The following is a 26318-nucleotide window of genomic DNA, read 5'->3' on the forward strand; positions in this document are numbered from 1 at the left end:
ACATCCTTGAAATGACATGCTTGAGGGGGTTTATGTCTTTAGCCTCACAATAAACTTGAATTTAATTACTTTTATTATATACTGTCAGTCCCCTGGCACAGCAGTCAGTCATTCACATTGAATCAGTCTGTCTGCAGTCTGTTCAAAGCCATACACAGGCATTTACAGACACACTGTCAGCTGCATATTTGCACTTCAGATATATGCACAATATCATAATCATCTAGCTAAATTCAAATCGGTTTGCTTCACATCTCTAATCTATGTTGAGAAGTGAAGCAATCACCTCCTCACCTCAAGAAAAACAGGCTGGTGTTATACTCTTTTTAAATTGATATAAAATTAACTTAGAGACCAAGCAAGGAGCTTTAAAGACCATTTTAAATGGACAGATACATGGTAACAAGCATATGGCAATATTATTTATGCTTGCAATCTCTGGAAGGAATCAAGATGCATGATATTCATATTATTAGGCATTTTTGTGGATGCACACATATATTCAGCAATATACTTTTCCCAAAAAAATTGTGTATTAGTAACACCTGCAAGATTAATGTATGAACAACTAATGCATCATTGTATGAGCTGTAAGAGCCCCAAGAAAAGTTTGAAATTCCGCTAAGCACAGAAACTATGCTCTCGTTTTTACATTCACATCTACACAGGTCTTCAACACACATCTAACTTATATTGTGCCATTTGAAGCAAACACCTTGAATGTTTGAAACAGAAATCTAGCAGCTAGTCAGGTTACACTGAGGTGAGTTAAACCTAAAAAAAGAGGAGAGCAGAAGAGAAGGAATATGCAAAACACAGAACATGGTACGTGCAGCCATGACTGGTTTTCATCTAAACAAATAACATAGGATTACCAGAAAGTGGTTGATTGAGAAAGAAAATGTCCAAAAACGAATTACCTGTACTTTCATTTTAAAAAGTCTTAAATATTAAAAATAAGGTACAACATTGTACTGCACTATTACCTGATTAAAATATTTAAAATGAGCAATATTCTGGAGAACCATTTTGAATGTATTTATTTGGAATTTAGAATGAAATTGATGTAGAGCTGATACCCACAATGGGAATCTTACAGTCAGGCCTGTAATTCTGGGGGCATTTTTAAGTGATTTGCAGCTGTTGCCTGCATAGTCACCACTGAAACACACATTTGATCATAATTTTCAAACCCATTTCTAATGAGAGTTTGTGGTTCTAAATCGCCCTTTAACTAAACAAAGCTGATCAAAAGCCATATTTTTACAGGCTGCTATGTGTCCCATCAATGTCAAGGCACTGTTCGGGTGAATGGATGAGCTGCTGGTGTTGAATCGACATTGCTACTAAAAACTGTTTCCGGCAGCCTTATAAGGCAATGCATAATTGCCACTAGCTTTGCAAAGGAAGGGAGGCTTTCAGCCGGCCTGGATGATGACGTCTCATTGCACACCAGCAGCAACCCCTGCTGGTTGATCTGGCTCTTGTGGATTCCCTGTTGAGCTGCACATGAAAATGTCTTCCCATGATTCTTGCCTGTGTAAGCCTGACTTGTCAACTGTGGTATGGAAGAAACATCACCTGTTCCGGAGAGCATATTCTTGTTTTCAGAATTCAAATTAACAACGGAGGTAGCAATGACTGTGGTGGCATTGTGCATTCCAATTGTACAGAAAACATAAAAATCACAGCCAAAGGTGCATACTTACATACCAGGGTGTCACAGCGGTGGGAGTAGTGGGACTGACTACCCAGGGCCCTTAGGTGGAGGGGGCTCTAAAAGGCCCATAATTGTTTCCAAAAATGTTTACGAGATTGGAAGGGGGCCCACAGACACTGCATTTTGCACAGGGCTCAGAAATGCCTCTGCTTGCATAGATAACAAAAAGTCCCTCTTAGGTTTTATAAATTGTTCAAGATGTATGATTTATCAAATTGAAAATTGATTTGATGTTTGCTTACCATGATTAAACATTCAAATGATCAAAAATATTCTAAGCAAGTCACAAGACATAAAATCAAGAATTAACATAAGATAACATATCATAACATAAAGACGAGAACAGGCCATTGAGCCCAACAATGCTCACCATTTTCCAATTCACTTAGTGAACTGAAGGAACACAGTGTTCAGCTGAGACAGACACAAAGCTGAGAGTATACAGAATCAGTGAAAAACACACCTGTAACAACAGACAGAACAGACTGTCAGACTGGCTTAATGTAACATTGCCAAATATAGTGAAATAGATTTGACTGCAATTGTGGTGCAGCTCTACACATCTCCAGCACTCAATGGGAGTTATATAAAACTTAAGTGCCTGAAAAAACTGAAACCATTCATAGAGCACACCTCAAGTGGTACCTAAATTAAAGTTTCCTAGTACTTTTCACTTACACCATCATCTAGACTTAAACTTTAAATTATCTTACTTTTACTTTTTACAACTTAATTTTTCTCCACCGTTTTGTTCAAATAGCACGTCTGCTAGTAAAGCCTGATTAAAATTCATTTTAAGGAATCTCTGTTTTCTAAGAATGTAGTTGTTTCAAGAGTGTATGTTCACATTGATATGATTTGAGCAACACTGAACATTATGATTCCACTAAATAAATAACTAATTAAACAGGACGAGCACTGAAGTCTAGATTTGATGAATATATGGACACAGAATCTCTGCCTTAACCACTAATCAAGCTCTTCCCACCAGCCCTAAACCACATTCACCTCAGACTGGGCTCCCATTCCCCAGACTCCAGTCATCACAAACAGATCACATCTGCACCAATGGCTAAAACCCTTCCAGACAAAGCCAATGTCAGCAACGTGTTGTAAATTCCATGATATTCAGCACACCGCCTCAGAAAACCGTGGCTACTTACACAGACTGCCATTGTTCATTCGCACACCCTTTTATCCTTGCATGAAGAGTACAAAAATCCCAAAACAGAAATTTCTCATTTTAACCATTTAACAAGATCCAAACACCAAGGTTAAGAACCCCTTGTGAGCACTTGAGATAGCCTTATTGTTGAGGAGGGTAGTGAGTTGACATGATGAGGTTTTTAAGTGGGCACCCTTCTTTGATTTTGTTGATTAGCCCACTACATCCCTGGAGGTCTCAACAGTAAATTCCAGCATCCCAGAATCACCCCCATTATGTCTTCCCAATCTCTTGATGTTAATTGGAGCCCAGTTGAGGTTTTTCCTTCTGACCCAGAGCCAGTGCCTGCTCATTTCACGGCCTGTGGAGCAGTCTTGATGGTCTGCTTCACAGGCCGTGAAATGCCACACATTCCCATCGCAACCATTGTCTCCGTGTGTCAGAGCAGATTTGGCTGGCTGCACTACCTGGGCTGGGGTCCTTTTCCTGCCTGTTGGTAGCGGTCGGGTGCCTTTGCTAACTGTCTTGTCACGGGATTCTGTTAGCATCATCTTACTTTGTTGTACTTGAACTACTCCGTAAGACCAGAGAGTGGTAGCGCAAGGACACTTTCCCTGTAGAGTCCTATATTGTTAAAATGCCATGGGACTCCGGGTCAGTTCCTCACATACAACATGACTTCTCAATCTTCTCCATTGGGACTTCATTGATCATAAGTGGCCACATTACTCGGAGGAGGAACCCGAACTGCAAACTCCATTGATTTTATAGCAAGAACTTTAATATTGCAGGGATATTCAATCCAGGCTATATCCACAGCTTATCTGAATAACACAATTGTTTGAAGTGTCACAGCCGAGCTGTCATCGTAAACTATGATTTCACATACTTCTTATGGCCACCAGATGGCAATGTATACACAAAAATTCTCTGCTGGATAACAAGTTGAACAACAGAAGACAAAACATGAAAATGTGAGTTACTTTTCAGTGTGGTGTTATTAGTATTATCTATTACTAGATGTCGGGGAAATGGCTGTTTTGCTTTACGGGGACACAAACAAGTTTTTTTCATATTCAGAACAGACCCCAGTAAATGTACCCTGCTATCTCAAAACTCCAGGTAGGATGTTTGATTTCTCCATCCACCAGCGGCACAATTAGGTCATATGTGGCATCACAACATGTCTATGTATGCAGTATTACACTCATCTTGATCACTGATCTCAGAAGGAGTTTCCCAGGATAGGGAAACGTTCACTTGAGGGCAATCATCAGACAAGCTGAATACACCCAACCTCATATTCAAAAATCTACACCTCAAGATCAAAAACTGCTGTTTTCTCTCCTGCCTGATAGTCCATAGACCAATGATGTCATTTATTCGGCAGAAATTACACCCACCTGTGCGTCAAGTTATATCAGTCCCTGATTAGAAGGGAGGAATAAAAACCAGCAGTACTGATGAGCCAGGGGGCAGAATTCAGTGTCCCTGCCTTGCATGGTCACCATCGGTGAAAGGAAAAATAGAGAACAGAGCACACTGAGAGGTATACTGAAAAATACATTCCGTAGCAGTATTGAATTTGTAGATGGCTTCACCAAAAAGAGGATTTCAAAGAGAAACCTGAGCTGAATTGTACTTATTGGCAGCCAGTTTTTTTTAAATTTAATTCCTGCACAGCTGGTATGGTGAAATGATTTCTTCATTAAATTTGCCAGGTTCACAACTTTAAATAGAACTAATAACAAAGAATGAGGACAGATGTTCCATTAACCGCAGGAATACTTATTTGAAGAGAGTAATCATTCCCAGGCGGTAGAGACTTACATGGTTACATTCCCAAAATTATGACCGAGAAAATCTTTTGTGGCACAACATGATGTGGAATGTGGAATTTGCTAAACAGATTGGTACTGTGCTGTAGCAGTCTGCTGGCTTATTTCCCAGAAGAAGAAAAAAGAAGAAAAAAAAAACAATAAATATCTGCCCAACTAATAATCTATGGCACAAACCCAAAAACCAATAGACAAATAGGTTCACAAAAAATGTACAAATTCCATTGTTCAATAACCCAATAAAAGCTCTTGACTGGAAACCCCCACATGCCCTTTTTTAACAAAATGTTTCACTTGAGTGGAACTAATCAGACAAATAAAATGCATTTACAGAATTACCTGAACCAATGCTATGCTCGCTCACTTTGCAATTTAGGCTTTGTTGATGTAGGGTTTTAGTGTTCACCCATAGCCACAGAGCACAGAACAAGCAGTGGGAGGGTATGTAAAAGTTATGAGAGATGAAGGCTGTCCATAGTAGAACAATCAGTTGAAATCGTTAAAATCGGTGAGCTATTGATATCCATTTAAACATTTGGTTTGTATAGCCTCACATTACAGCAGTGAGCACATTGTCACTGCACCCTGGAATTACTGGGTCACGACTGCATTGAGAATAATATGTCATGTCCATGCACAGTACCACGTACACGTACACCAATAATATACAGTACGTCTAGGCATTTTACTTCTGATCCAGGACGTTGAATGCATTATGAAACAACCATATATTCTTGAAGTTTGGTATAACAGAGAAGACCACTTTATTGTTGATTAATTTTCTAAAGGTGTTGCAGCTAATGTCAGAGCAATGTCGCCGCATTCGGCTACTTTTTGCATCTCCGAATTTGAGTGGGAGAAGGTTGGCAGGTCAACCGTGCTGCATTTTCACGTCAGAGATATCAGGTGTGCTGGAGGTTGAAGACACGAGATCCGGTTCAGATTGAGTTTCATGCACTGAACCGTTGGTTTCGTACTTAGCTACAAGTGGCATGTTCGATTTCCTATGTTTACTTGATTATGCGGTTATAAATTCAGCCCATGATGTACGGAAAATAAATGCTATTAGGACTACTGAAAATGTGTTGATCTGTTAGGTCCAAGCAGTAATGTCCATTAACATCGCGCTGTCTTTAAAGCTTGCACACGCCAACGGTTTTGAGAAAATTAAATATACTAGTGTTTATGAACTATGCCATTGCCTTTTCACTCCAATAATTGCAACCCATAAATTTAACGGAACTTCTGTCGTTAATGTACACACTAGAAAGACAGGTAGCCTACAAATATAATCTCGTTATTTAAAAACATCTCTAGGCATGCGTACGAGGGAAGATATCTGGCTAACCTTTCAACTTGCACTAGTTTGTAACAGTTACGATGGCGACCATCACCGAGCTGAAAGCTGGTAAATTGAAATCGTTAGCAGTATAATTAAACTCTGAACTGTATCATTGAGTATAAATAAGCATGCAAGTTTGTGAGCTAGTTCCATAATACTTTATTTAATATAAAGTAGCTTGCCAGGTAGCTAGTGTTAGCTAGATATAACTTTAGACTTTGGCTAGCTAAACCTCAAATGTAGCTAGCTAGGCTAACGTTTCTGTCTGAACTGGAAGCTATGTTTTACACCTGGATTGCAACGTGAAAAGGTTTTTCACGTTAGAGACTGCAATTCGCTAACGTTGCCTACCTCGCTGTGTCTTTGACTGAATATGTCCTCGGTTTTTCTCTCATAGAAGTTATTTGCTACCGCCAGCTAGTTAGCTATCTAGCTAACGTTATATGAGGTTACTAACGTACATTGCTCCTGTTTTGAAAGCACACGTTATCCTTGGTGATTGTGATCACGTCAGAACTGAACCCTTTAATCTACCCTGCAGCATGATAGATTGTTAGCGAACGTTTGCTAAATTGTTGGATTAACCTATTTGTCCGTCTATCTGTCTGCTTTATATATCGATGTTATATGTCTGAGTAGTATTCTGTGTAGAATGCCGCGTTGCCACATATCGATAGTAGTGATATAATTATAAATTAAAGAAAATGATTTTCTCAATCTAGCTCTGAAAGAAACTCTTGAAGCTCGGGGTGTCTTGGGTCAATTGAAAGCACGGATTCGAGCTGAGGTTTTCAACGCACTGGACGACCAGAGTGAGGCTCGACCAGCTCTTTCCCACGAAAATCTTCTCATAAATGAGCTGATCCGCGAGTATTTGGAATTCAACAAATACCGATATACCGCTTCCGTTTTGATTTCAGGTAACATTAACTGGGGAACGTATTTTGAGTCCATCCTAGCCCCACATAGATATATGATTGGCCTGTGTAATGATAGCAAGATATGGTTATTAACTATATCAGGACATGGTTAGATATTAAAGCTGCCTAAATGGTCCTGAGAAATCCTGACTGCATCTGATGGCCTCTTTTACTTATCTGTCTTCAAAAGAGTAATGTTAACTTGGTTAAGAGCAATATGTATTTGGTGCAGAGTCCGGGCAGCCCGAGGTACCTCTGGATCGGCAGTTCATGACGAATGAGCTGAATGTGGTGGAAGACCCCAGTTGCAGATCTGTGTAAGTGAAGGCTGTATAGTCTTTTCCTGGCCTTCCTGTAGTTGTCCTCTGCCAGATACATATCAGCAACGTTGAAGTGACGTAGTCAGGGAACAGGTTTTTACAATGTCAAGTTAGAATCCATATGGCATTTTCTTGGTTTAACTTTTTGTCTGTGGCTCCTGTTTGCATTGCATTACAGCAGGCCTGCCCAATCCTGTTTCTGGAGATCTACCTTCCTCTCGTGTACGTTTTCCTTCCAATCCTAACAAAGTACGCCTCATTGGCAGCTCACTGAGCTGCTAATTAATAGAATCAGGTGTGCCAAATTAGGGTTTAAGTGAATACCTACAGAATGGTAGACATCCAGGAACAGGATTGGGCAGCCTTGGATTAGTGTATGCACTCTCTGTGTGTGATTTTCTTTGATGAAATGTGCTTTACTTGTGAATTTCAGTGAGGCATTTCTATACATTTTTTCTGTTCATCTAGCCCCCTGTTATATGGGTTGCTGTCTCACTTCCTGAGCAGTGGTGGTGAGAAAGGAGGCAAGCGGTTCCTCCGGAGCTCAGCTCCAGCAGCCTCCAGAGAAAATGCTGTGCGTCCCACAGGCGAAGTCAGCCGAGCAGGTGAGGCTACCGTGCAGCTGCAGACAAAGCGTTACATAACCATAGTGCCGGTCCGACCCCAGAACCGACCTCAGAACTGACCGCACTTTCAGTTACCTTCCTCACTTTCAGTTACTTTGTAGACTGATAAGTTAATACAGGCCAATAAGTGCTGTCAGGATGGTACACCTTCCTCACTTTCAGTTACCTTCCTTACCTTCATTTTGTAGACAGATACGGGCCACTAAAGGCTGTCAGGGTTGTAAACCTTCCTCCCTTTCAGTTACCCATCCTTCTCGGGGATGGGTGTGAGACAGTTTACAGTAATAACTGTGTGATTTGCATACGTGTTGGAAGTAGTGCTCTGGTGCTGTGTCTCTTTGCCTGTCCACCCTCTTTAAGCAGTTTAAGCAGTCACATGACTAACTGATGGAGAGTCCGTTTGAAACAACAAATAAAATGATTTCTCTGCCCATAGGTATGCCAGAAGCAGCTCCAGTTGGGAATTCTAGCACAGAGGCTGTTATCCTGCAGGGTAGATACAGGTGACCATTGCCTACCACGGCAATGTTCATGTTGCCAAAAGGGGATCAAACTGCTTTTGAATCTCACTTTCAGTTCCTCAGTCAGATGAACCACGTGCCTTTTGGTTCTTTTATATCCTGTTTCACTACAGTAAGGGCAGAAAGGTCAAGCTATCAATGCTTATTTAAAAATACTGTAAATTGTTGGTTTTTCCTGTTAATTCTGGTTTATTCAAATGGATCAAAAAATAACTAGCAGACATGCAATGTCATTAACTAAAACTTTTTAGCCATGTACTGTATGCATTCTGTACAAAAGTTGGTACTACATATGTTGTAATGCATTAGGTTGTTCTTTTGTTCACATCATACATTAGAAATGTTTTTTGAATTTAATGCTGTTTTTATTATTTATTTTTTTAAATGTTTCATCAAATAAATATATTATGTTAATGAGACTTAAGTTTTGTCTGTTGATCCCATAACACCATAAAATTTGATATCATACTGGCTTTTGAAGCAAAAACATATTTCAACACTTTTTCACATTGCAATCTTGGTGTAAAACATGGCTTTCAATTCAGACGGAAACGTTAGCCTAGCTACATTTGAGGTTTAGCTAGTCAAAGTCAAAAGTTATAATAATAAAACTAGACCTAAAATTTGTAGTGTGCAGTTTTTTTTCTCATCACATGGTGGCAGTAGTTTATTAGAATTTAAATTTACATCTATAACTAGCACGGCCTCAGGCACCACACTATAAAGTCAGTGGACCAACATGAATTGCAATCATGTGAGATCTATTTTCACTCTCACAGCTATGCCATATTTATGGTGTTTGTAGTATGTCAATAATATACGACACGAAAGATAGCTCTGAAATATTGCATACATGTAACTTATTTCAGCCAAGATGCCTCATGCGATGAGGGGATTTATTTTACAAGGCACGTAATTTAATCTTCCCCTCCCTCCTATAAATTCCCTCTGAAATCCAGCCAGATGTCTGCAGATATGGACACTGGCTGTATAAGGAGAATTCTGAGCTATGATGGCCGCTTCTGGGTAAAAAAGGAAAGGGCTTGAGTATAACCCAGATCTCTTATCTGTCATGATTTGTAACACAGGGGGACACATGCACTGCTGTTGTGCTGGGTAAATGCAGTGGAAACATTTCCCATACATTCCCTAAAACAGTAAGGCTATAATCAGTTCAGTTAATGTATACTGAAGGCAAACAACAGAAATCTAATGTACAAAGTTCTGTAATTTCTGCATTTTCTATCAGTACCAATAATGTTATGCTATGTTATGCTATTTTTGTATTGTATATTTATATCACATTTTTACCTTGCGGAACACTCGACCATATAAGCAAAGAGAATACCAAGAGGCGACACTCAGGTCATTTTTCTGTAACCGCCTGAAGAGCGCGCTCGCGGAGCGGTGCCGCCATTATGGACTGAATCTGCCGAATTCTCAAGCTGATTGATCCAGTCAACAACATGAAGACTACAGATCAGCCGCGGGAAAAGAAATGGAAAACCCTAAAACAGTGTTCAGCAATAAACTGTTAGAACTATCCAAGTACAAGAGCTTGCCTTTCGCAGGTCCCCCAAAGATCCTGACAGGTATTCGAATCGCTTTGATATAAGTACAGACAAGCGCATGTCCTACAAAGTGCATTCAACCAGCTGCAACTTTTAATTCTGCAGTTCAGTAGCTGAGCTGCGCAGTCATTACATTGGATGATTGTAGGTCATGCAAGGTAGATTGCAGGCACCTGATGGGCCAAAAGAGTCTTGGGTGAGGATACGGGGGAAACTGGAAAGTACACCCCCCCCCCCTTCATGGGAATCCCAGCCAGCCGTCACTGGCACGTTTGGGATTCAGTTTTGGACCACAGGGCACGTCGCTACATTAGAAACCAGTGCTGTAGCCTGATGCCTCACCTGGGAGTCCAAACATTTCATATTTCAACCATATATGGTTGCACTTTCAGAGGACAGTCTTTTAAAGTCTACCCATTACATTTAAAATAAAGAAACATAAAAAAAGGAATGAGCATTTCTATAATACTCAGAAAATTGTTGAGATGGAGTTGGATAATGTTATTGCATCAGACCGCTACGCAAAGCACAATTTGCCCGCCCCCGTGCAGTTTCAGAGAAATGGGAGTGGAAGCAGCGTCCCTTCGGCCAAGACCCAGTACAAGTCACAGAAGCATCTGCTGTGGTGAGCTTTACCCCATGTCATTTCCTCACACACCGTATATGGGAACTGAACACTCTTATCTACTGTTCATGGGCACTATCAAACCTTTTCACTATACATGGTTCGTAGTAAAGGGTTTTTAGTAGTAGTATTTGGCAGTCTATGTTTGTGATCATAACTAAAACAGATTTTAACTGAACTGAACACATTTTTTAATTAGCAAAATGACCATGGAATTTGTGAGTGTTCTTGGTTTAGGGGATTCATTCCAGGTCTACTGGAATTTTAAATGTAGTGCACTTCCCCTATATTCCACAAAATCCATTTGTGTCAGTTAAGTGCACATGTTCCTGACAGATGCGTTGTTTGTTCTGAGCTTAAATTAGAATTGAATTCCAGTTCGGTCAAAAAGATCCAGGATTTGGACAAAAAGAACAAATGATTTATTCTTCATAGTGTGATCCTCATCACACTATGAAGAATGGTGAAGAGAACAAACAGGGTCATTGAAAAACACCATGAATGTACCATCTTTCTTGAGATGTCTCTTTCATCTCTTATTTCTGATGTACATACTGTATATACAGTGCCAGGAAAAAGTATTTAACCCCTTCCTGATTTCCTCTATTATTGCATGTTTCTCACACTGAATGGTTTCAGATCTTTAGACGAAATGTTATATTAGACAAAGGCAACCTGATTAAACAGAAAACACATTTTTAAAATTATTATTTCATTTATTTAATGAAAAAGTTATCAAACACCCATATCACCCATGTGAAAATTACCCCTTAAATTTAATAACTGGTGCACAACCTTTAGTAGCAATAACTGCAACCAAATGCTTCCTATAATTTGATATCCGTCTTTCACATCACTGTGGAGGAATTTTAGCCCACTCTTCTTTCCGGAACTGCTTTAATTCAGACAAACTGTTAGGCTCTCAGGCATGAACCTCCCGTTCCAGGTCCTGCCACAGTATGTCTATTGGGTTCAAGTTAGGACTATAATGACTAGGCCACTCCAAAACTTTTTTTTTTAAAGTTTATTTTTTTAAACATTTTATTTATTTTCAGCCATTGAGATGTGGATTTGGCTGCCTGAGGCAGCAAAACATCACACTATCACACGACCACCATGTTTGACTGTTGGTATGGTGTTTTTACTGTGAAATCTTGTATTTACTTTACTCCAGACATAATGGGACCTATATCATCCAAAACGTTTCACTTTTGACTTACTTGTCCATAGAACATTATCCCAAAATTTGAGACAAGCATTGATGTTTCTCTTGGTGCAGTTGTTTCTGCTTTGCTGCTCTCCTATGAATCCTATTTTTGCCCATGCTTTTTCTTATTGTGTCGTTGCGGTTGGTCACTCCTGGGAAGATTAATCACAGTTCCAAGTGTTCTCCATTTGGAGATAATGGCTCTCACTGTGGTTAAGTGGAGACCCTGAATCTTAGAAAATGGCTTTGTAACCCTTTCCAGACTAATATATTTCAACAAATTTATTTCTCGTCACTTATGGAATTTCCTCTGATTGTGGCATAGTATGCTTATGGAAACCTTGTGGTGACTACTGCACTCTGATGGTAAGGTTCAATATGAGTGAGGTTTAGATTAAAAATTCTTGGCTGCAGTCAAGCCTGGCTGTGTTCAATCAGCATCTAATCTAAATCTAATGATCAAATTTGGTTAATTGACTGATTGAGTTACTAAGGGGGCCATTACTTGTTCACATGGGTGATATGGGTGTTTGATAACTTTTTTCATTAAATAAATTAGATAAATAATTGAAACGTGTTTTATGTTTATTCAGATTCGCTTTGTCTAATATTGCATTTTATTTAAAGATCTGAAATCCTTCAGTGTCAAATATGCAATAATAGAGGAAATCAGAAAGGGGGGAAATAATTTTTCATGGCATTGTACAGTACATGACTTTCCAAAATTATCTTTTATAATTTTTGTAAACAAAAAAACTGCACACTAATAGTGATTCTGGGTAGTTCTGGGGCATGAATAAGTAGAAATACAGAAAGCAGTCTTTTTATTACACAATTTAATGTGTACTTTAATTTCTTTGTGATTCTGTAATGGGAGTCGCCTGTTCTGACCCTCTCAGTGTATCAATCCATATTTACTGTCTCAATGTGAAAATAAACTTTGTTGCAAGTGGAGAAACCTCACTTTCCTCTCAAACCTCGTTGACTGGATATGCCTTTCTTCCCATGGCTTCAAGGAATAACTTGTCATCGAGGTTACATTTCACAGGGGTACTTTGACCTGAAGACAAGCCCAGCATGTTTTGGCTGTGCTTCGGTTGACAGGCTGTTTTCAGGAAGGCCTGAGACAGCTCAGGCACTTGATCCCCTGAAGTTTTTCCATCCCGTGGCTCCCTTGCACATTGTGCGTCAGCTTGCGTCCTGTGAAATGTCCAATACCCTGGTGCCAGCTGGTCGTCAAATCTCCATTTGTTCAGAGTAAAATTGAGAGAAGGAGATTAACAGTGAGCAATAATGTACAGATCCTAAATTCATATAGACTAGGCTTCCCTTTTTGCTTGCAATCAATACCATACTTGTTGGCAAAAAAGACTGTATGCTTATCTGAACAAGAGTGCCAGATTACAGTTGTCTACATCATTCATCAAGTTATTTAGCATTCCTCAGGGTCTCCATTCTGGGAAATGTATTGCTCAATTCGCTGGACAGACATGTCTGAGATAAAATTTTAAATGAATGATCAATTGTTGATAAATGGCACAGACCAGAGAATCAACATAGAGGGAGATGTTAGCAAGTAAATAAGTTAAAGCCGCCTCCACGCTCGCTGCGCTGTTTGTCTTCACAATGGCATCGCCGTTGCACCATATTTAGTCAGTGGCCCGTGCCGCTTTCACTACACTTTCAAACAGAGAATGTTGCAGAGATTCCTCACAGACGCCACTGTCCATATATGGCACGCAAAGCCTGTGCAGCCCCATGCGTCTCTCACTCCCTGTTACCCAGAACCCCCAGCTCTCTGCTTCCTCACTTCGCTCTATTCCCTGTGTTGATGATGACCAGAGACCGCTGCCCCCATCCAAACCCTGGTGTCCTCCATCTCTGTCAGCACTCGGCATCACTCTTGCACACATACCTATCTATCTCGGGCCCTGGAAAAGCCAGGTGTCCAGACCATGATTTATTGGACAAATTAGGTGGTTGTCCTTATATAGGAAGTTGCATCGGAGAGGAAGGTGGGCAGTTTGGAGTTGAAGAGGAATGCAATGTGTGTAATGATAGGGGGCACACAGATGGGTAGGACTTGTTTTTCCAGTTGTGTACATGTGGGAGGAATCACCCTCCTTGCATCTGCAGGGATTCCACCTTTGATTAAAGCTGGTTATCCTTTTTGGGATTGTGTCTGGCACTTGAACTCACACCAAGAGCCAATATCCCTAAATAATGATGGAACATTGGTTGGCACATCTTTTCTCCTGAAGCATCCCTTATGCTCATTCTTTCACTCTAATTTACATAATAAAAGGCACAGTATTAATTTAACAGTTTATATGAGCTCACTAGGGATTGATTGTTCTTTATTTGAGCTAGTTTAAATCAATACATTTTACTGTGTACAAAGAACATGCTATCAACTTGAATATGTAGGATGTCCATCCCGAAAGACTGTCACTCTGCTAGCCCTGTAAGCTACTTTAAATGACATTTTAAATGATGACCTTTTAAGCGCCATCATGGAATCCCCAATGCTTTTTATGTGTCATAGTTCTATGTTATCAAAGTATGAGTTTACTTTTTTGCAGTCACTGCTTTTCTTATCATGGGTCAAAGCCTTCTTGTGATTATCAAGTGATGTCAGCTGAAAAACCAGTTTGAGTCAGGACTCAATACTTGTAATAGATTTAATAAATAGATAGATAAATTTAATCAATATTCGTATTTGGAAGAATGGTGGTTAAAGATTAGTTACTGGAGCACAAATACCTAGGTAATAGATCATACTGTATCTCTGGGGATATACAATGTGTGCATTGCGGTGTTGCGAGCTTCCAATGCAATTCAATGCTCTTATGATGTTATCTGCTCAAAAATTCAAATCACAAATCACAAGAACAAACCTAGAGGGAAAAATCAAGAGGATACAACAGCAAAGCATCCATTGGACATGCTCAGTTTATGTCCGAATGTCATTACAATATAATCATCCCGTGTTCAATTTGAATTAAAAAAAAACATTTAAATAGCTTTCACGTGATCGTTTCATGATGTTCAACAATTTATAATCATATATCAATTTTCCCTGAAGTGCACACAGGCTTGATCTTAAAATCAAGTATATTTTATGTGAACTATTCATTCTTCAAATGTCTTTTTTATTTACATATGTAGCTACACAGTAGCAACAAATGACATTAATACGTCAAGCCTGTGACACTTGACCGTCCCCCACTTAACAGCTTGCTTGCCTTCAGAATACCGCACAGGAAACGAGTGTGATGATAAAGGAAAATGTTTTAGAATAAAAAAAGAGAACTACCTTGCACATAGGCATACACAATTGCATTGTCGGTTCAATGTTTTATACTGATTGCGTTGTCGTCTTTTGCGTATGTGTGGTATTGTAAAAGCATTTCTTCACAACAGTACTTGAATCAAGCCATTATTAGCATTTTCCAGAAATTTGTAACTCCAATGCGCACATTTGTGTGTAGAATGTCTAGCCGGCAATATGCGTGTTGTAGATGCTTGCGTATGAAAGCAAGGAGAGGAGGACCTGAGTGTGCCGCTCCTCCCTCGAGCTGGGCGGCTCTGTTTAAATACTGTAGTGAACAATGACTGAAGTAATTTGGACTGTTCGTCTGTGGAGTACCCCGCAAACACAGAACTCTCCAAATCCCCAAAATCCAGGAGATAATCAACAGTAATTCCTGTGAGTAATTCTAATGTTTTTTCAGATGTTGTCGCAGCGTTTCGTGAATTTGTTCTTTTGCATTAGTGTCCACCTTTTATAAATGCACATAATCGTTCCTGGTTCATGTAGCACTTAACTAGTCCTCGATAACAATTAAAGGAGGCTTTCCACATCATTTTGGTTTAGTAAATGTACTTTAAGTGCCGTGAGTGCAGTAACCTTTTGCTGTTACTTGAAGCATGAAACAGGTAACAGGGCTTGAATTGTTCTGGTCACGGATTTGGCAGTGATAAAGCCAATGATGCGTTCCACTCGACTCACGCTGAGTTTAAAGAACTACTTCATCTCTCGTGTACAATAATGAGAAAGCTAATAAGGAAAGCAACAGCAGAAGATTAAAGAAGGGGCAGACCGTTTTGTACAGACGAGACTTATTTTTCGTTTTATTTGCATGGATTCTGTATGTTTTTATTTTATTTTATTATTTTTTTTATTTTTTTAAATTGAAACATCCAGAAAAGGCTAAAGGTGTGGCTTTCTTTTTTTTTAATGTCATTGTTTTTGAAAGCCACTGCTGTCCATGAGTGTGTATTAGGGGGTTATGGGAAGGAGGATGCTGCGGTCTGTTGTGGCTTCCTGCATCATTGTCATGTATTAAAACAATTTACTACCTCAGGGGTATTTCCAAAGGCATTTTAAAGGGAAACTCTTGGACCTATTAATTTAGAGTGCTAGTGCTAGGGTTTCTTATGTGAATAAGAGGGTTTGTTATAAACACGAGACTGTCAACAGTCTTGGAAAATGTCCTGCCTTGTTTACACCTGTTTCATATTGTCAGGAATTGTATGATTGGACTGAAGACAAATAGAACCTATGAATAAAATTGTTAATTAAAGACACTTTAATGCCTATTTGGCCTTGGAGAATGACTCTGTGAACTTTAGGATACCTACAGTTTAAATGGTACTATTGTTTTGGCAGTACTCAATGTCAAATCTGTCATGTCACCATGGTGAACAGTCTACCCCAGCTCACACAGCTGAGCATCCTTGTTTAAAACAGTTTTTTGATATTCCCTTTTAGAGGAAGAATCATCTGTTTTCAATGCTGTGACCTGGTTAAAAAGTGTTTGACTTACCAAGGTTTGTTTCTTCGTTAGTATTAACAATGCTGTAGGAAACTGAAGGAAGCTGACTTGGCTAAGGGGAGAAGAAATAAGCTAAACCCTAACCAAGAGGTTTCCTGTTCTCCAAATATGGGTATTTAATGCAGTCAGTTAAAACCATGTGGGGCTGTCACCTTTTTCTCTTTTTTGTTTGACGGCCGAAAGAGGTATGGTCATTGGGCAGGAAAATGATGACAAGGTTTATTAATGAGGTGAGCTCCATGGTGTTATGAAGCACAACAAACAGCAGTTTTTGTGCTGCTGTCCAACAAGTCTTATCTATTTAACTAATATTGCTTGTTTACTGCTTGTTCAGAAATTGCGGCTGTTATCTTTCAGTTTTGACATTAAACATAGCCTAATAGTAGTCTTCAAGCATTTTCATTTTCTTTAATGGTTTCTGGCTAATGTAGAGCAATTGTTATATTCAATATTTTTAAAGCTGTTTCTGTTTGAATGATTAATCTTGTTAATTCCATTTGAAGAGAGGGAGGTTGTCTGTCAGGCAGACTTTCATTTGAGATTTTGGAGATTTGGAAGTCAGTGAAAACCACATTGAATTCTCCTCAGCAGTGTAACTGATCCTGGATTAGCCTGCAGCATACATGAAATCCATCTTCCATGTGTACAAAGGCAATTCTTCCTGCTTCAGATTAAGATGAAAATATGGTCACCAGTATGCATACAAGAATAAGTATATTATTTAGGTGTTGTCAAGTAAAATAGAGCCATCTAATGTCTGAGAAGTTCAGCGTGTGCTATCCAGAAATGCCCTTTACATCCAATTGACTCCTGGTTGTCAGAGTAAATATAATTAATGTAACTGATAAGAGATTAAAATATTTGAGGGTGATGATTTTGCAGGTTAAACAGTTATGATGTAATGTTGTCAAAAACATTACATCAGTCTATTTATGGTATTTTTTACATTGTGTAGTGTTCTCAATAAGCAATGTGGCCTTTCTGCTGTCTCTAGCTAAACCTGATGCCTGTTTCTATTAAATATAATGTATTTTATTGAAGTCATTGATTGGTTATTGTCCATGCACATAGTTTCCAAGGTCTACATTTGCTGTTGGCTGAATTTGATATCCCTAATAAAATGTTATTTTTGAAGTTCATAATGTAAATCTGATGTTACAGGGATTTGGACTGCCCTGTCTAAAATGGGAGAGAGATAGTCAGTGGGTGGAGTTCAGGAGAAGGTTAGAACCTTTCACAGGCCCTGGGATCATTGCTTTACCCCTGCAAATTAGAAGGTCACATGATTTCCTGGGCACCAGTCCCATTTATACGCAGTGCAAGGAGACTCATTCATCTCATTCCTTCCATAATTATTTTCATAATGACAAAACATAATTTGGCCCTTTAGTTTACCATTAGCATGTTCAATTGAATTTCCAAAATATAGCTATTTTAAATGTGGTCCCCGTGTTCCTGAAACCAGCCATAGCATGTTATCCCAAGTGATTAAGAAGTATTTTCGGCTCGTGTGAAAGGGAACGTTACATTTTCTTGTTTGTTTTTGGAAAACCTTTATAGGTCAATCAGTGGACATGAAGCAAGTTACTGTGCAGGAAGTTAAGTCTTTATTTAGAAAGTTTTCTCTCTAGTTTTTTTCTCTGCTCTCTTAGAACAACTTTACCCTCCAATCATTTTTCTCAGCAGACACTTCACCTGGTTAATCCTTTGGCCCCTAAAGAACAGAAATCGCAAGTCCTCATTATGTTAGTTTGATTTGCCCCTAAGCTACAATGCTACTTTGTTTTTAAAAAAAGAAAGATCCATACCTGGATTACTTCACAGGGACTACCTTGGTTTTATCACTTTAGGGTGAAAAGGCAGCTCAAGGAGGGGAGGGTGGTGGTTGGGGGGTGGGACTTCCTTAGCCGTCTCAGCCCCTGTAGAATGCCTGTCCCTGCTCATCACAGCTCCAGAGATCACCAGCACTTTTTTCCTATTGTTCTAGGATTGATTTTGCTATGGCAACACAGAGCCTCTGAATATTTCTATATATCTGTGGTTACCCTCTCAGCACAGCAGTAGAGATCAGTCTGACTAGTTCCTCTTCATAACTTGCCATTCAGGATTTCCTCATAATGTTGTCCACTTGTCCTCTTGAACCTGCAAGTCGAAATAACAGAACTAGAATGATGAATCTATAGTGGAATAGGGTAAATGTGTCAGTGACCCATTCTTTTGATCCATACATTAATTCCAGTCTGTTAACTGAGCATACACTGGGTATATAGCTTAGATAGTACCAACCTAATTCCGTAGTGCAATAACATTTGTAGAGATGGTGTAAGTATGGTCATTTTACATTTTTCCTGTATGACTCCTTGTGTAAACAACAGGCTTAGATCAAGATTAATTAGATTTAAACTACAGTATTCTGTAAGTTAAAATGTGAAGACTATTTTGTATCGTTTGTCTCTATCTCGTGAGAGTGTTGACAAACAGGGACTTCCGAAAGCTAAGCAGGCCAGCTGTGCTTTGTTTCCAGGGCATCTACAAATTGCTGTCCACTCTTGCTTGTGCTTATCAGCAAACTGTTATACTGTCAACACATCCCAGACATCTGTCTCCAGGTCTGCAGTGAGTGGGGGGGAAGCTGCCTACATTGACCTGATTGGGTGGGAGAGAGAATCTTCTTGGACGTTGTTAGCATCAAAGAGGATCAGAAACGCACACATCATTTCCAGGGTCGGGGCCAAATCAGTCCAATTTCACCTCATTTTTGTATATACCTATAATTAATACCTCCCTTAAACCTCAAGTATTTAGAACATTCTGTTGTCCATATTGTATTTTCCAATGTTTTGCTCCCATGCCAAATTCCAAAATGTTATGGTTTAGTGCTAAACAAATTTTCCCTCACCAAGTGTTACGTCTTTTGTATACAAACATTTTAGTGGTTTTATGGATTATGCCAAAAAAAAAAAACATAATGTGGAGCAAATTGCTCCCAGGAGGGACTATAGTTTGCCTGCATGGTTCTCATTCTTCAAAGGACCAGGGCCAGTCAGAAACAGGCCCTGGGAGTGAAAGGTCTGCTTGGGTTGATTGAGTGGTCTCTGGCTGCGGCTGACGTGCTGACCAGTGAATGGCACATTGGGGAGTCTGGTCCTTCCCGAGGTTAATGGTGCCTTGCTTGGACTGTACACCCTCCGGAAGATTCCGGAAAAAGAACATAAATTTTTATTTTAATGTCTTTTACCAGTTGTTCTTTTAAAGAACCTTTAATTATGAAATCAGTAACAGCTGAAAGTGGATTTTTATAAGATTTTTTAAACTTTGAAACAATAAAATAATTTTCTGCTAGGAGACTAAAAGTAAGAGAAGACTTTAAAAAAGCCTCGTAACACATTTTCACAGTTGCTTCAGTAAAACTGTCAGATGTATTAGTGACAGTACAAGGTGAAAATTTAAAAGGTTTAACATGTTTATTTAGTCACTTTCGTATGCATAATTATATATATACAGTATGTATTTTCTGTATGTTTTTAGAATGGTACAGGTTTCCAGTGCACCTGTTAGCATGACTCCAGTAGCCGAAGCATCCTTGTAACATCTCCTCAGTGTTGTGTGTGCTGTGTAAAAGAGAGGGGAAAATAGCTGCTGTAACATTTAACCCTGCCCCCAGCAGCTCTCTGCTCCATGTTATCATTTTGGCGTAAACCGTGAGGCCAGCTGGAGGCATACTATTCCCTATAAGGGCTTTGTTTGGGAGTTCACTAGCTTTGCTGTTTAGGTCTACAGAAAGAGGGCTGCAGCAGAGAAGGTGCCCTTATATGGTCATCGCACCATGGGTCCATTGCCCTGCTCCTGAGAGGAGCCGCTATGGTTGCTGCTGCAGTTATTACATGATTATGCATGTGATTTAAGTCCCTATTCCTATTTTGTATGTGTACTTGTGCATGAAAACTTTAAGTGATTAAGAGACCCCTATTTTTCTGTCGCGCATTGTAACATTTGTCATTTCCCAGCCACGGTCCTAAATTAGGGTAATGGTCTCCCCCGTGGGACGTCTGTGTGTGATTGTATGTATACATGTGTATGTGGGGTGAGGGTGGGAGGGGAGTGTTGAGTCTATGAGAATGTTGAGCACCACAACAACTGACAGATAAAAAGAAATTAACCCTTTCAGTACCTTTTCCTTCTTATGGTGTTTCGTGAGGTGTACCACTGGAATCCATGCAAGTTTTTGTATACTTGTTAATAATACACAGACCTATAATTAGCATGTTATGTAATATGTTAAGCTTCTTGAATGTCAGTCGGCAGTATTTGTAGAATATCTATCCATTTAAGAAAAAATCACACATCCACTTAATTCATAATAAAATACTATATTGTGTGATACGTGTTTTTCTCAATTTTATTACATTTTATTACATTTTTGTATTTAGTAGAGACTCTTGTCCAGAGTGCCTTACTCAGCTTACTGTTTTTAGTATACATAAAATCTGTTTTTTTACAGCTGGATATTTTACTGAAGTAATTCAGGTCAAGTGTCTTGCTCAAGGGTACAATGGTAGCACTGTAGCCTGAAACATTTGAGTTACTACCCCAGCTCCCTATCCTTCGTACTATACTGGCATCGCAGTAGAGTATCGATGCACTTTTTAATATTAGTATTTATTCAAAATTTTTACATTTTAAATAAATAATAATGATTTTTACAGTTATCAGTCATTCATTTGAAAAATTATTTTGAAAATAGTGAGATCTGAAACACTTCCATGGAGTCAATGAAGTATACTGTAAGGGTCCTTTTTCCCAACTTGATGCAGATCATTTTTAAATATAGCAATAAGCTGTTCTAATAATGACTTATTTTCTTTCAGCTCATCCCCTGAGTTCAAGATGTCCAAAAAATCAGGCTTGAGTGAGGATGAGAAGTTTCTCTTCCTCGACAAGGACTTCATCAACAGTCCAGTGGCCCAAGCAGACTGGGCTGCAAAGAAGCTGGTGTGGGTCCCTTCTGAGAAACACGGGTTCGAAGCAGCCAGCATCAAGGAGGAGCATGGCGATGAAGTGCTGGTGGAGCTGGCGGACAATGGCAAGAAGGTGACCATCAACAAAGATGACATCCAGAAGATGAACCCGCCCAAATTCAGTAAGGTGGAGGACATGGCGGAGCTGACCTGCCTGAACGAGGCGTCCGTGCTGCACAACCTGAGGGAGAGGTACTTCTCTGGGCTCATCTATGTGAGTACAGCACTCTAGGCACACGGGTTCAGTCACTTTAAGTCCACTTTAAGTTGCCGGGGATTGTGGTTGTGCCCTACCTCTGCTTGTGTCTGCTGTGAACACCTTTTTTTTCTTGCAATATTTTTATCACTATAGATCAGATTGCTAAAGTTGAATGATTCAACTCTGGTTTGACCCCTGATATTATTACTGTTGAATGGATCAGCTTTTGGTACACACACCAGCTTCACACACGTTTGTACACACACCAGCTTCACTAACCTATCAAACAGTAATAGGTTAAAAAAGTGATCCAAACAACAGGTTGAACAACTGGCAATGAGAAGCACTGAGATCTAACTGTCAGTTTAATAAAGGCGCTCCATTGGTGATGTGTGCATGTGATTGATTGAGTATGAGAATATGTGGTCGCTGTGGTTGCCCAATGGTCAGCTGCAGCAAGAGTTTCCTGATTGAACTTGCTCTGTGTATTTCAAGCATGTCACACATTCCCCAAACGCTTGGCATTAAACTTGTTATTGCTGGTTTAATTAAACATATTCAGAGTGCACTTGAGGTTCTGTCCTTTCTCTTCCTGCCTCTTCACATGAAGTGTATGAGCATGTGTAACTGTACAGGTATTGACTGTGCCTTCCTTTCCCTCAGACTTACTCTGGCCTGTTTTGTGTGGTGGTAAACCCCTATAAAATGCTGCCCATTTATTCTGAGAAGATTATTGAAATGTACAAAGGGAAGAAACGCCATGAAGTGCCCCCCCACATCTACTCCATCACCGACAATGCCTACAGGAACATGATGCAAGGTAACAACACTGGCCACTTGCATCAAACACACAATATTGAGTGCAGAAGCAGCCTCTGGGCTGTCCGGTAGCAGTCATTGTTGTGAAGGTTGTAAACTGTGAAGTTTTCCTCTGGCTACTCTAATGACCGAATCTGGTATCATTTCTGTATGAAGAAATATAGAGGATTAGAACTATTTTGGTACAACTGTAAGCAACAGCACAACATCTCAATTGTGTGAGACTATACGTCTAATAATTTATTGACAGTAGCTGCCAGTTCATAAAGGATTTAAAGAGAATTTTCGGAAAGTTCTCAGTATAATAAAGACTTTGCAAGTTAAGCACATTGAAGCTTTAGTGTTAGGGTTAGGGTAAGTTTTTTTAATGTTTTGCTTGAGTGTATCACATGACAGCTTTAAGGGACTCTGTAAGAAAGTGTCAAAGCAGCTGTCAAAATGTCTTTTAGCAAGCACAGAACTCTTACAACCTGCAAGTATCATCTGTCACAAGATCCTCACCCTAAACTAATGGTGACAAATTGCATTTGATATGAAAAAAACTCTGATAACACAAATGTTTCACAGTTCATTTTAAAGCACAGTTTTGTGGCCCTTCTCAGCAATGTGCATGTTAGAGTATTACTCATGTGAGTGAAAGTAGACATTATACACAAGTTAATGATATTACAAATACAGTTGAATATAGGTCTGCTGTCAGTTTAGAGGTCTCCACTATAAATTAATATTCAGCATAAGGTGACAATGACCTGATTGTGTCTGAAGTGCCATACATTTTTGTTTTTTCATGAAAACAGTGAACTGCTTATTTAAAAACAGGGCTCTCTCACAGGAGTTTTCATCGGGTCATGTCCTCTTAACCTTGGGTAGCTAGGTTCCTGGAATGTTCCAAGGAAAGGATGGATGAGTCACAGACTTCCAACTGCAGATTCTCCCCAAATAAATAAATAATACCATTCAACCTTTCATGCAGTTGCATTATTTCCCTGTAAAGATGGGATTATACAGTCTATAAAAACAGAAGTTAAAAGGATGTTTTCAGATAGCAGGTTGTCTTTTATAATTCCTTATATAAAATATTGTGAGGCAGTGCAGAGATCATCACGTACAAATAATCCGGGTTGTATCATCCAGGAACTTGTTTTTGTCCAATTGTTATCAGTATATTCCTGTCCAGGATATGCATTACAGTCTTCCCCATCCCCCATCTTCTGCACTAACAATGTTCAAAGTATGTGAGGCCAAGATTAAATGCTGTTTCTGTCTGTGGTATTGTGGTTTCCTCAACATTTACTCAGTCACTGCCACTGCCCTTAAATTATCATTTGTGAGGGTCTTATTCAGCCAGTAAAGTGTACAGAATAACAGAAGTCAAGTACTGTCACAGTTGTAGATGGGTGTTCTTTGTGTGCCTGTGCACAGTACTGCATTGTTTTGGTTGGAGGGCCTTGTTGTTGAACTACTGAGGAATTGTGTTTTTGAAAATGACATGATCAGTCCATGACTTCATCTAAGTGAACTGGATTTTCTGGAGTATGATCTTACATATACAGTATATTCAAAACATTGAGTTCAATCTCAAGAATTATATGTGTGCCAAAGTAGAATAAAAATGATCACCTCATAATGAAATTAACAGAGCACTGCTGTGAGAACCACAAGGAACCTGTAGTCACAGTGGTTTCACAAATACTTTCCTGACTGTGTCCTACAAGGGTTGATAAATATATATTTAAACTCACATTTTTTTGCCAGGTTCCTTTGAAGCGTTGTCAAGTACAGAATGTTTCCTGACAGTGTGCCCCACAAAAATCATGTCAATACTGTCTAGTACCAAAAATGTAGAACTGTCTTATTTATGTGAATCCTCATTCCAGTCATCCCAGCCAAAGAGTGTATACTTATCCTGTGATGTCATTCTGAATATGATCTGCTTGTCTATATGAAATATTGAATCTAAAAATATACAAACTATCCAATTTGTTTTATTTTTTCTGAAAAGTTTCACACAATGTTATAATTATTAAGTATAATTTATATGATATTTGACTTTGTTTTGAGGGAGGTGGGTAGTAACATAAGTATGCATTCCTTACTCTTGTAGCTATTTATTGTGTGTTTACCTATTCATCCTATGAAATAGTCTTATAGAATGTTTAATATGGGCTCTGTGTACTGTGCAAGAAGACAGTATATGTCCCACAGTATATCATCTGCCAGTCATATAATGTGCTTTTTGTGCTGATGCTGTTAAATACGTGGTGTATATTTACAGTGTATGTTTAACATTGAAATATTGAATCTTCTTTCTTGAATACCACATTTTTGGTCAGCTATAGTATGGCATTACTATGTGCATTTGTAAAGACAGAGCCATACTTGCACTGAATCAGCACGGTGTTCATATTGTGCCATGAGTAAACAGTGTGGAGCAATGGCGTGTAGGAAATGCCTCTTTGTTTAATGGGAATGTTTATTTCTGGGCGTAGCTCTGTCTGAGCTCAGCTGGTGTTTCTTCCACACTGGCTTTGAGGGATGTTGATTATCCCTGTACATGAACAAGCACCCAATTGATGGCTATGGAATTCTAGTATGCTATGGCTTTCTGTATCTATGATTTGAGATCGTATGTGGATTTAAGTCTTCCATTTAGAATACACCCCTCTTTAAGCTTGCAGCAGACAATTAATAAAAATTATTGTATTGGCCTGTAATCTATGGCAGCTCTGCCCAGCCCTATTCCTGGAGTACCGTCCTGTAGGTTTTCATTTCAACCCCAATTGATACACCTGATTCTACTAATTATCAGCTCAACAAGATCTTTTACTGTTGACTGAGGTGTACTTTGTAGGACTGGAGTGAAAACCTACAGGACGGTAGATTTCCAGGAACAGGGTTGGACAGCCCTGATCTCTGGTATCTGAAACTTAATCTCGATGAAAATGTCCGTCTCACACACACTGTAATCTCTGCTGAGTTATCCACTATCAGAAGCTGTGTTTATGTTGATTGTGTGCAATCTGGGGCTCCCACTGGGAAGACCCACATTCCTTCATTAGATCTCAAAACAAATTGCCTTTCAAGTGAATTGAGAGGGAAGTCGAATTCCCATGTGTGCACTTCATGCTAACCGGCATGAATTGCCTCGCTTGGCGTAAACTAAAATTGAAAGAATTGGGATCATGAGCTGGAAATTTGTAAATCTGAAAGAGCAGTAAATTGGAGCCACTGGAGCCACAGAGCACCACATCAAGTGAAAAATTCTCTTCCATGCTGCTGACAGAGGCAGAGCTGTGAGCATTGCCATCCCTGTCTGCCTGCCTCCCTGCAGTTCCCTGTCTAGTATTAGTTTAAACTCTGGCTGGAGAGTGTGATGGTGCGGCTGCTGTGTTTGGATCTGTTTGGAAATATTTAGGGACCTGGATGCCTTCATTTCTGCCTTAATTAGGAAGAAGCAGGAACAGGCAGTATTCTGCGTAAACCGATCCCAGCCAAGTTATGTCCATAATGAGGAATAGCAGCCTGTAGTGTTTACAACACAGCATGCCATATTATATTGTACTGGCGTAGGTGTTCAACAGGTCCAGTC

General features: G+C 39.4%; 2 protein-coding genes across 4 annotated transcripts in view; both read left to right on the forward strand.

Moving 5' to 3' along the window:
* The first annotated feature begins 6033 nt into the window (after positions 1-6033).
* On the forward strand, positions 6034-8871 carry cep20 (centrosomal protein 20). Its single transcript, XM_035403020.1, has 5 exons — positions 6034-6131; positions 6788-6985; positions 7218-7302; positions 7774-7910; positions 8368-8871. The coding sequence occupies exons 1-5, from the start codon at positions 6104-6106 to the stop codon at positions 8436-8438; spliced, it is 519 nt and encodes a 172-aa protein (XP_035258911.1). The 5' UTR covers positions 6034-6103; the 3' UTR covers positions 8439-8871.
* A 6547-nt stretch (positions 8872-15418) lies between these two features.
* Positions 15419-26318, forward strand: part of myh11a (myosin, heavy chain 11a, smooth muscle) — a 32610-nt gene continuing 21710 nt past the window's right edge. For all 3 annotated transcript variants that reach the window (XM_035407156.1, XM_035407153.1, XM_035407154.1), the window contains exons 1-3: positions 15419-15564; positions 21562-21925; positions 22574-22730. In XM_035407156.1, the coding sequence (XP_035263047.1) occupies positions 21581-21925; positions 22574-22730 (502 nt within the window). In that variant the 5' untranslated portion in view covers positions 15419-15564; positions 21562-21580. The remainder of the gene's footprint in view (positions 15565-21561; positions 21926-22573; positions 22731-26318) is intronic.

This window comes from Anguilla anguilla, chromosome 2, assembly GCF_013347855.1.
Source record: "Anguilla anguilla isolate fAngAng1 chromosome 2, fAngAng1.pri, whole genome shotgun sequence".
Classification (NCBI taxonomy): Eukaryota; Metazoa; Chordata; class Actinopteri; order Anguilliformes; family Anguillidae; genus Anguilla; species Anguilla anguilla.

Bases quoted from the DNA above. Each gene is read 5' to 3' on its own strand.
- cep20 (XM_035403020.1), top strand. From the start codon at position 6,104: ATGGCGACCATCACCGAGCTGAAAGCTG. The intron at 7,303-7,773 runs GTAAGTGAAGGC...CTGTTCATCTAG, and splicing joins GACCCCAGTTGCAGATCTGT to CCCCCTGTTATATGGGTTGC. The intron at 7,911-8,367 runs GTGAGGCTACCG...CTCTGCCCATAG, and splicing joins AGGCGAAGTCAGCCGAGCAG to GTATGCCAGAAGCAGCTCCA.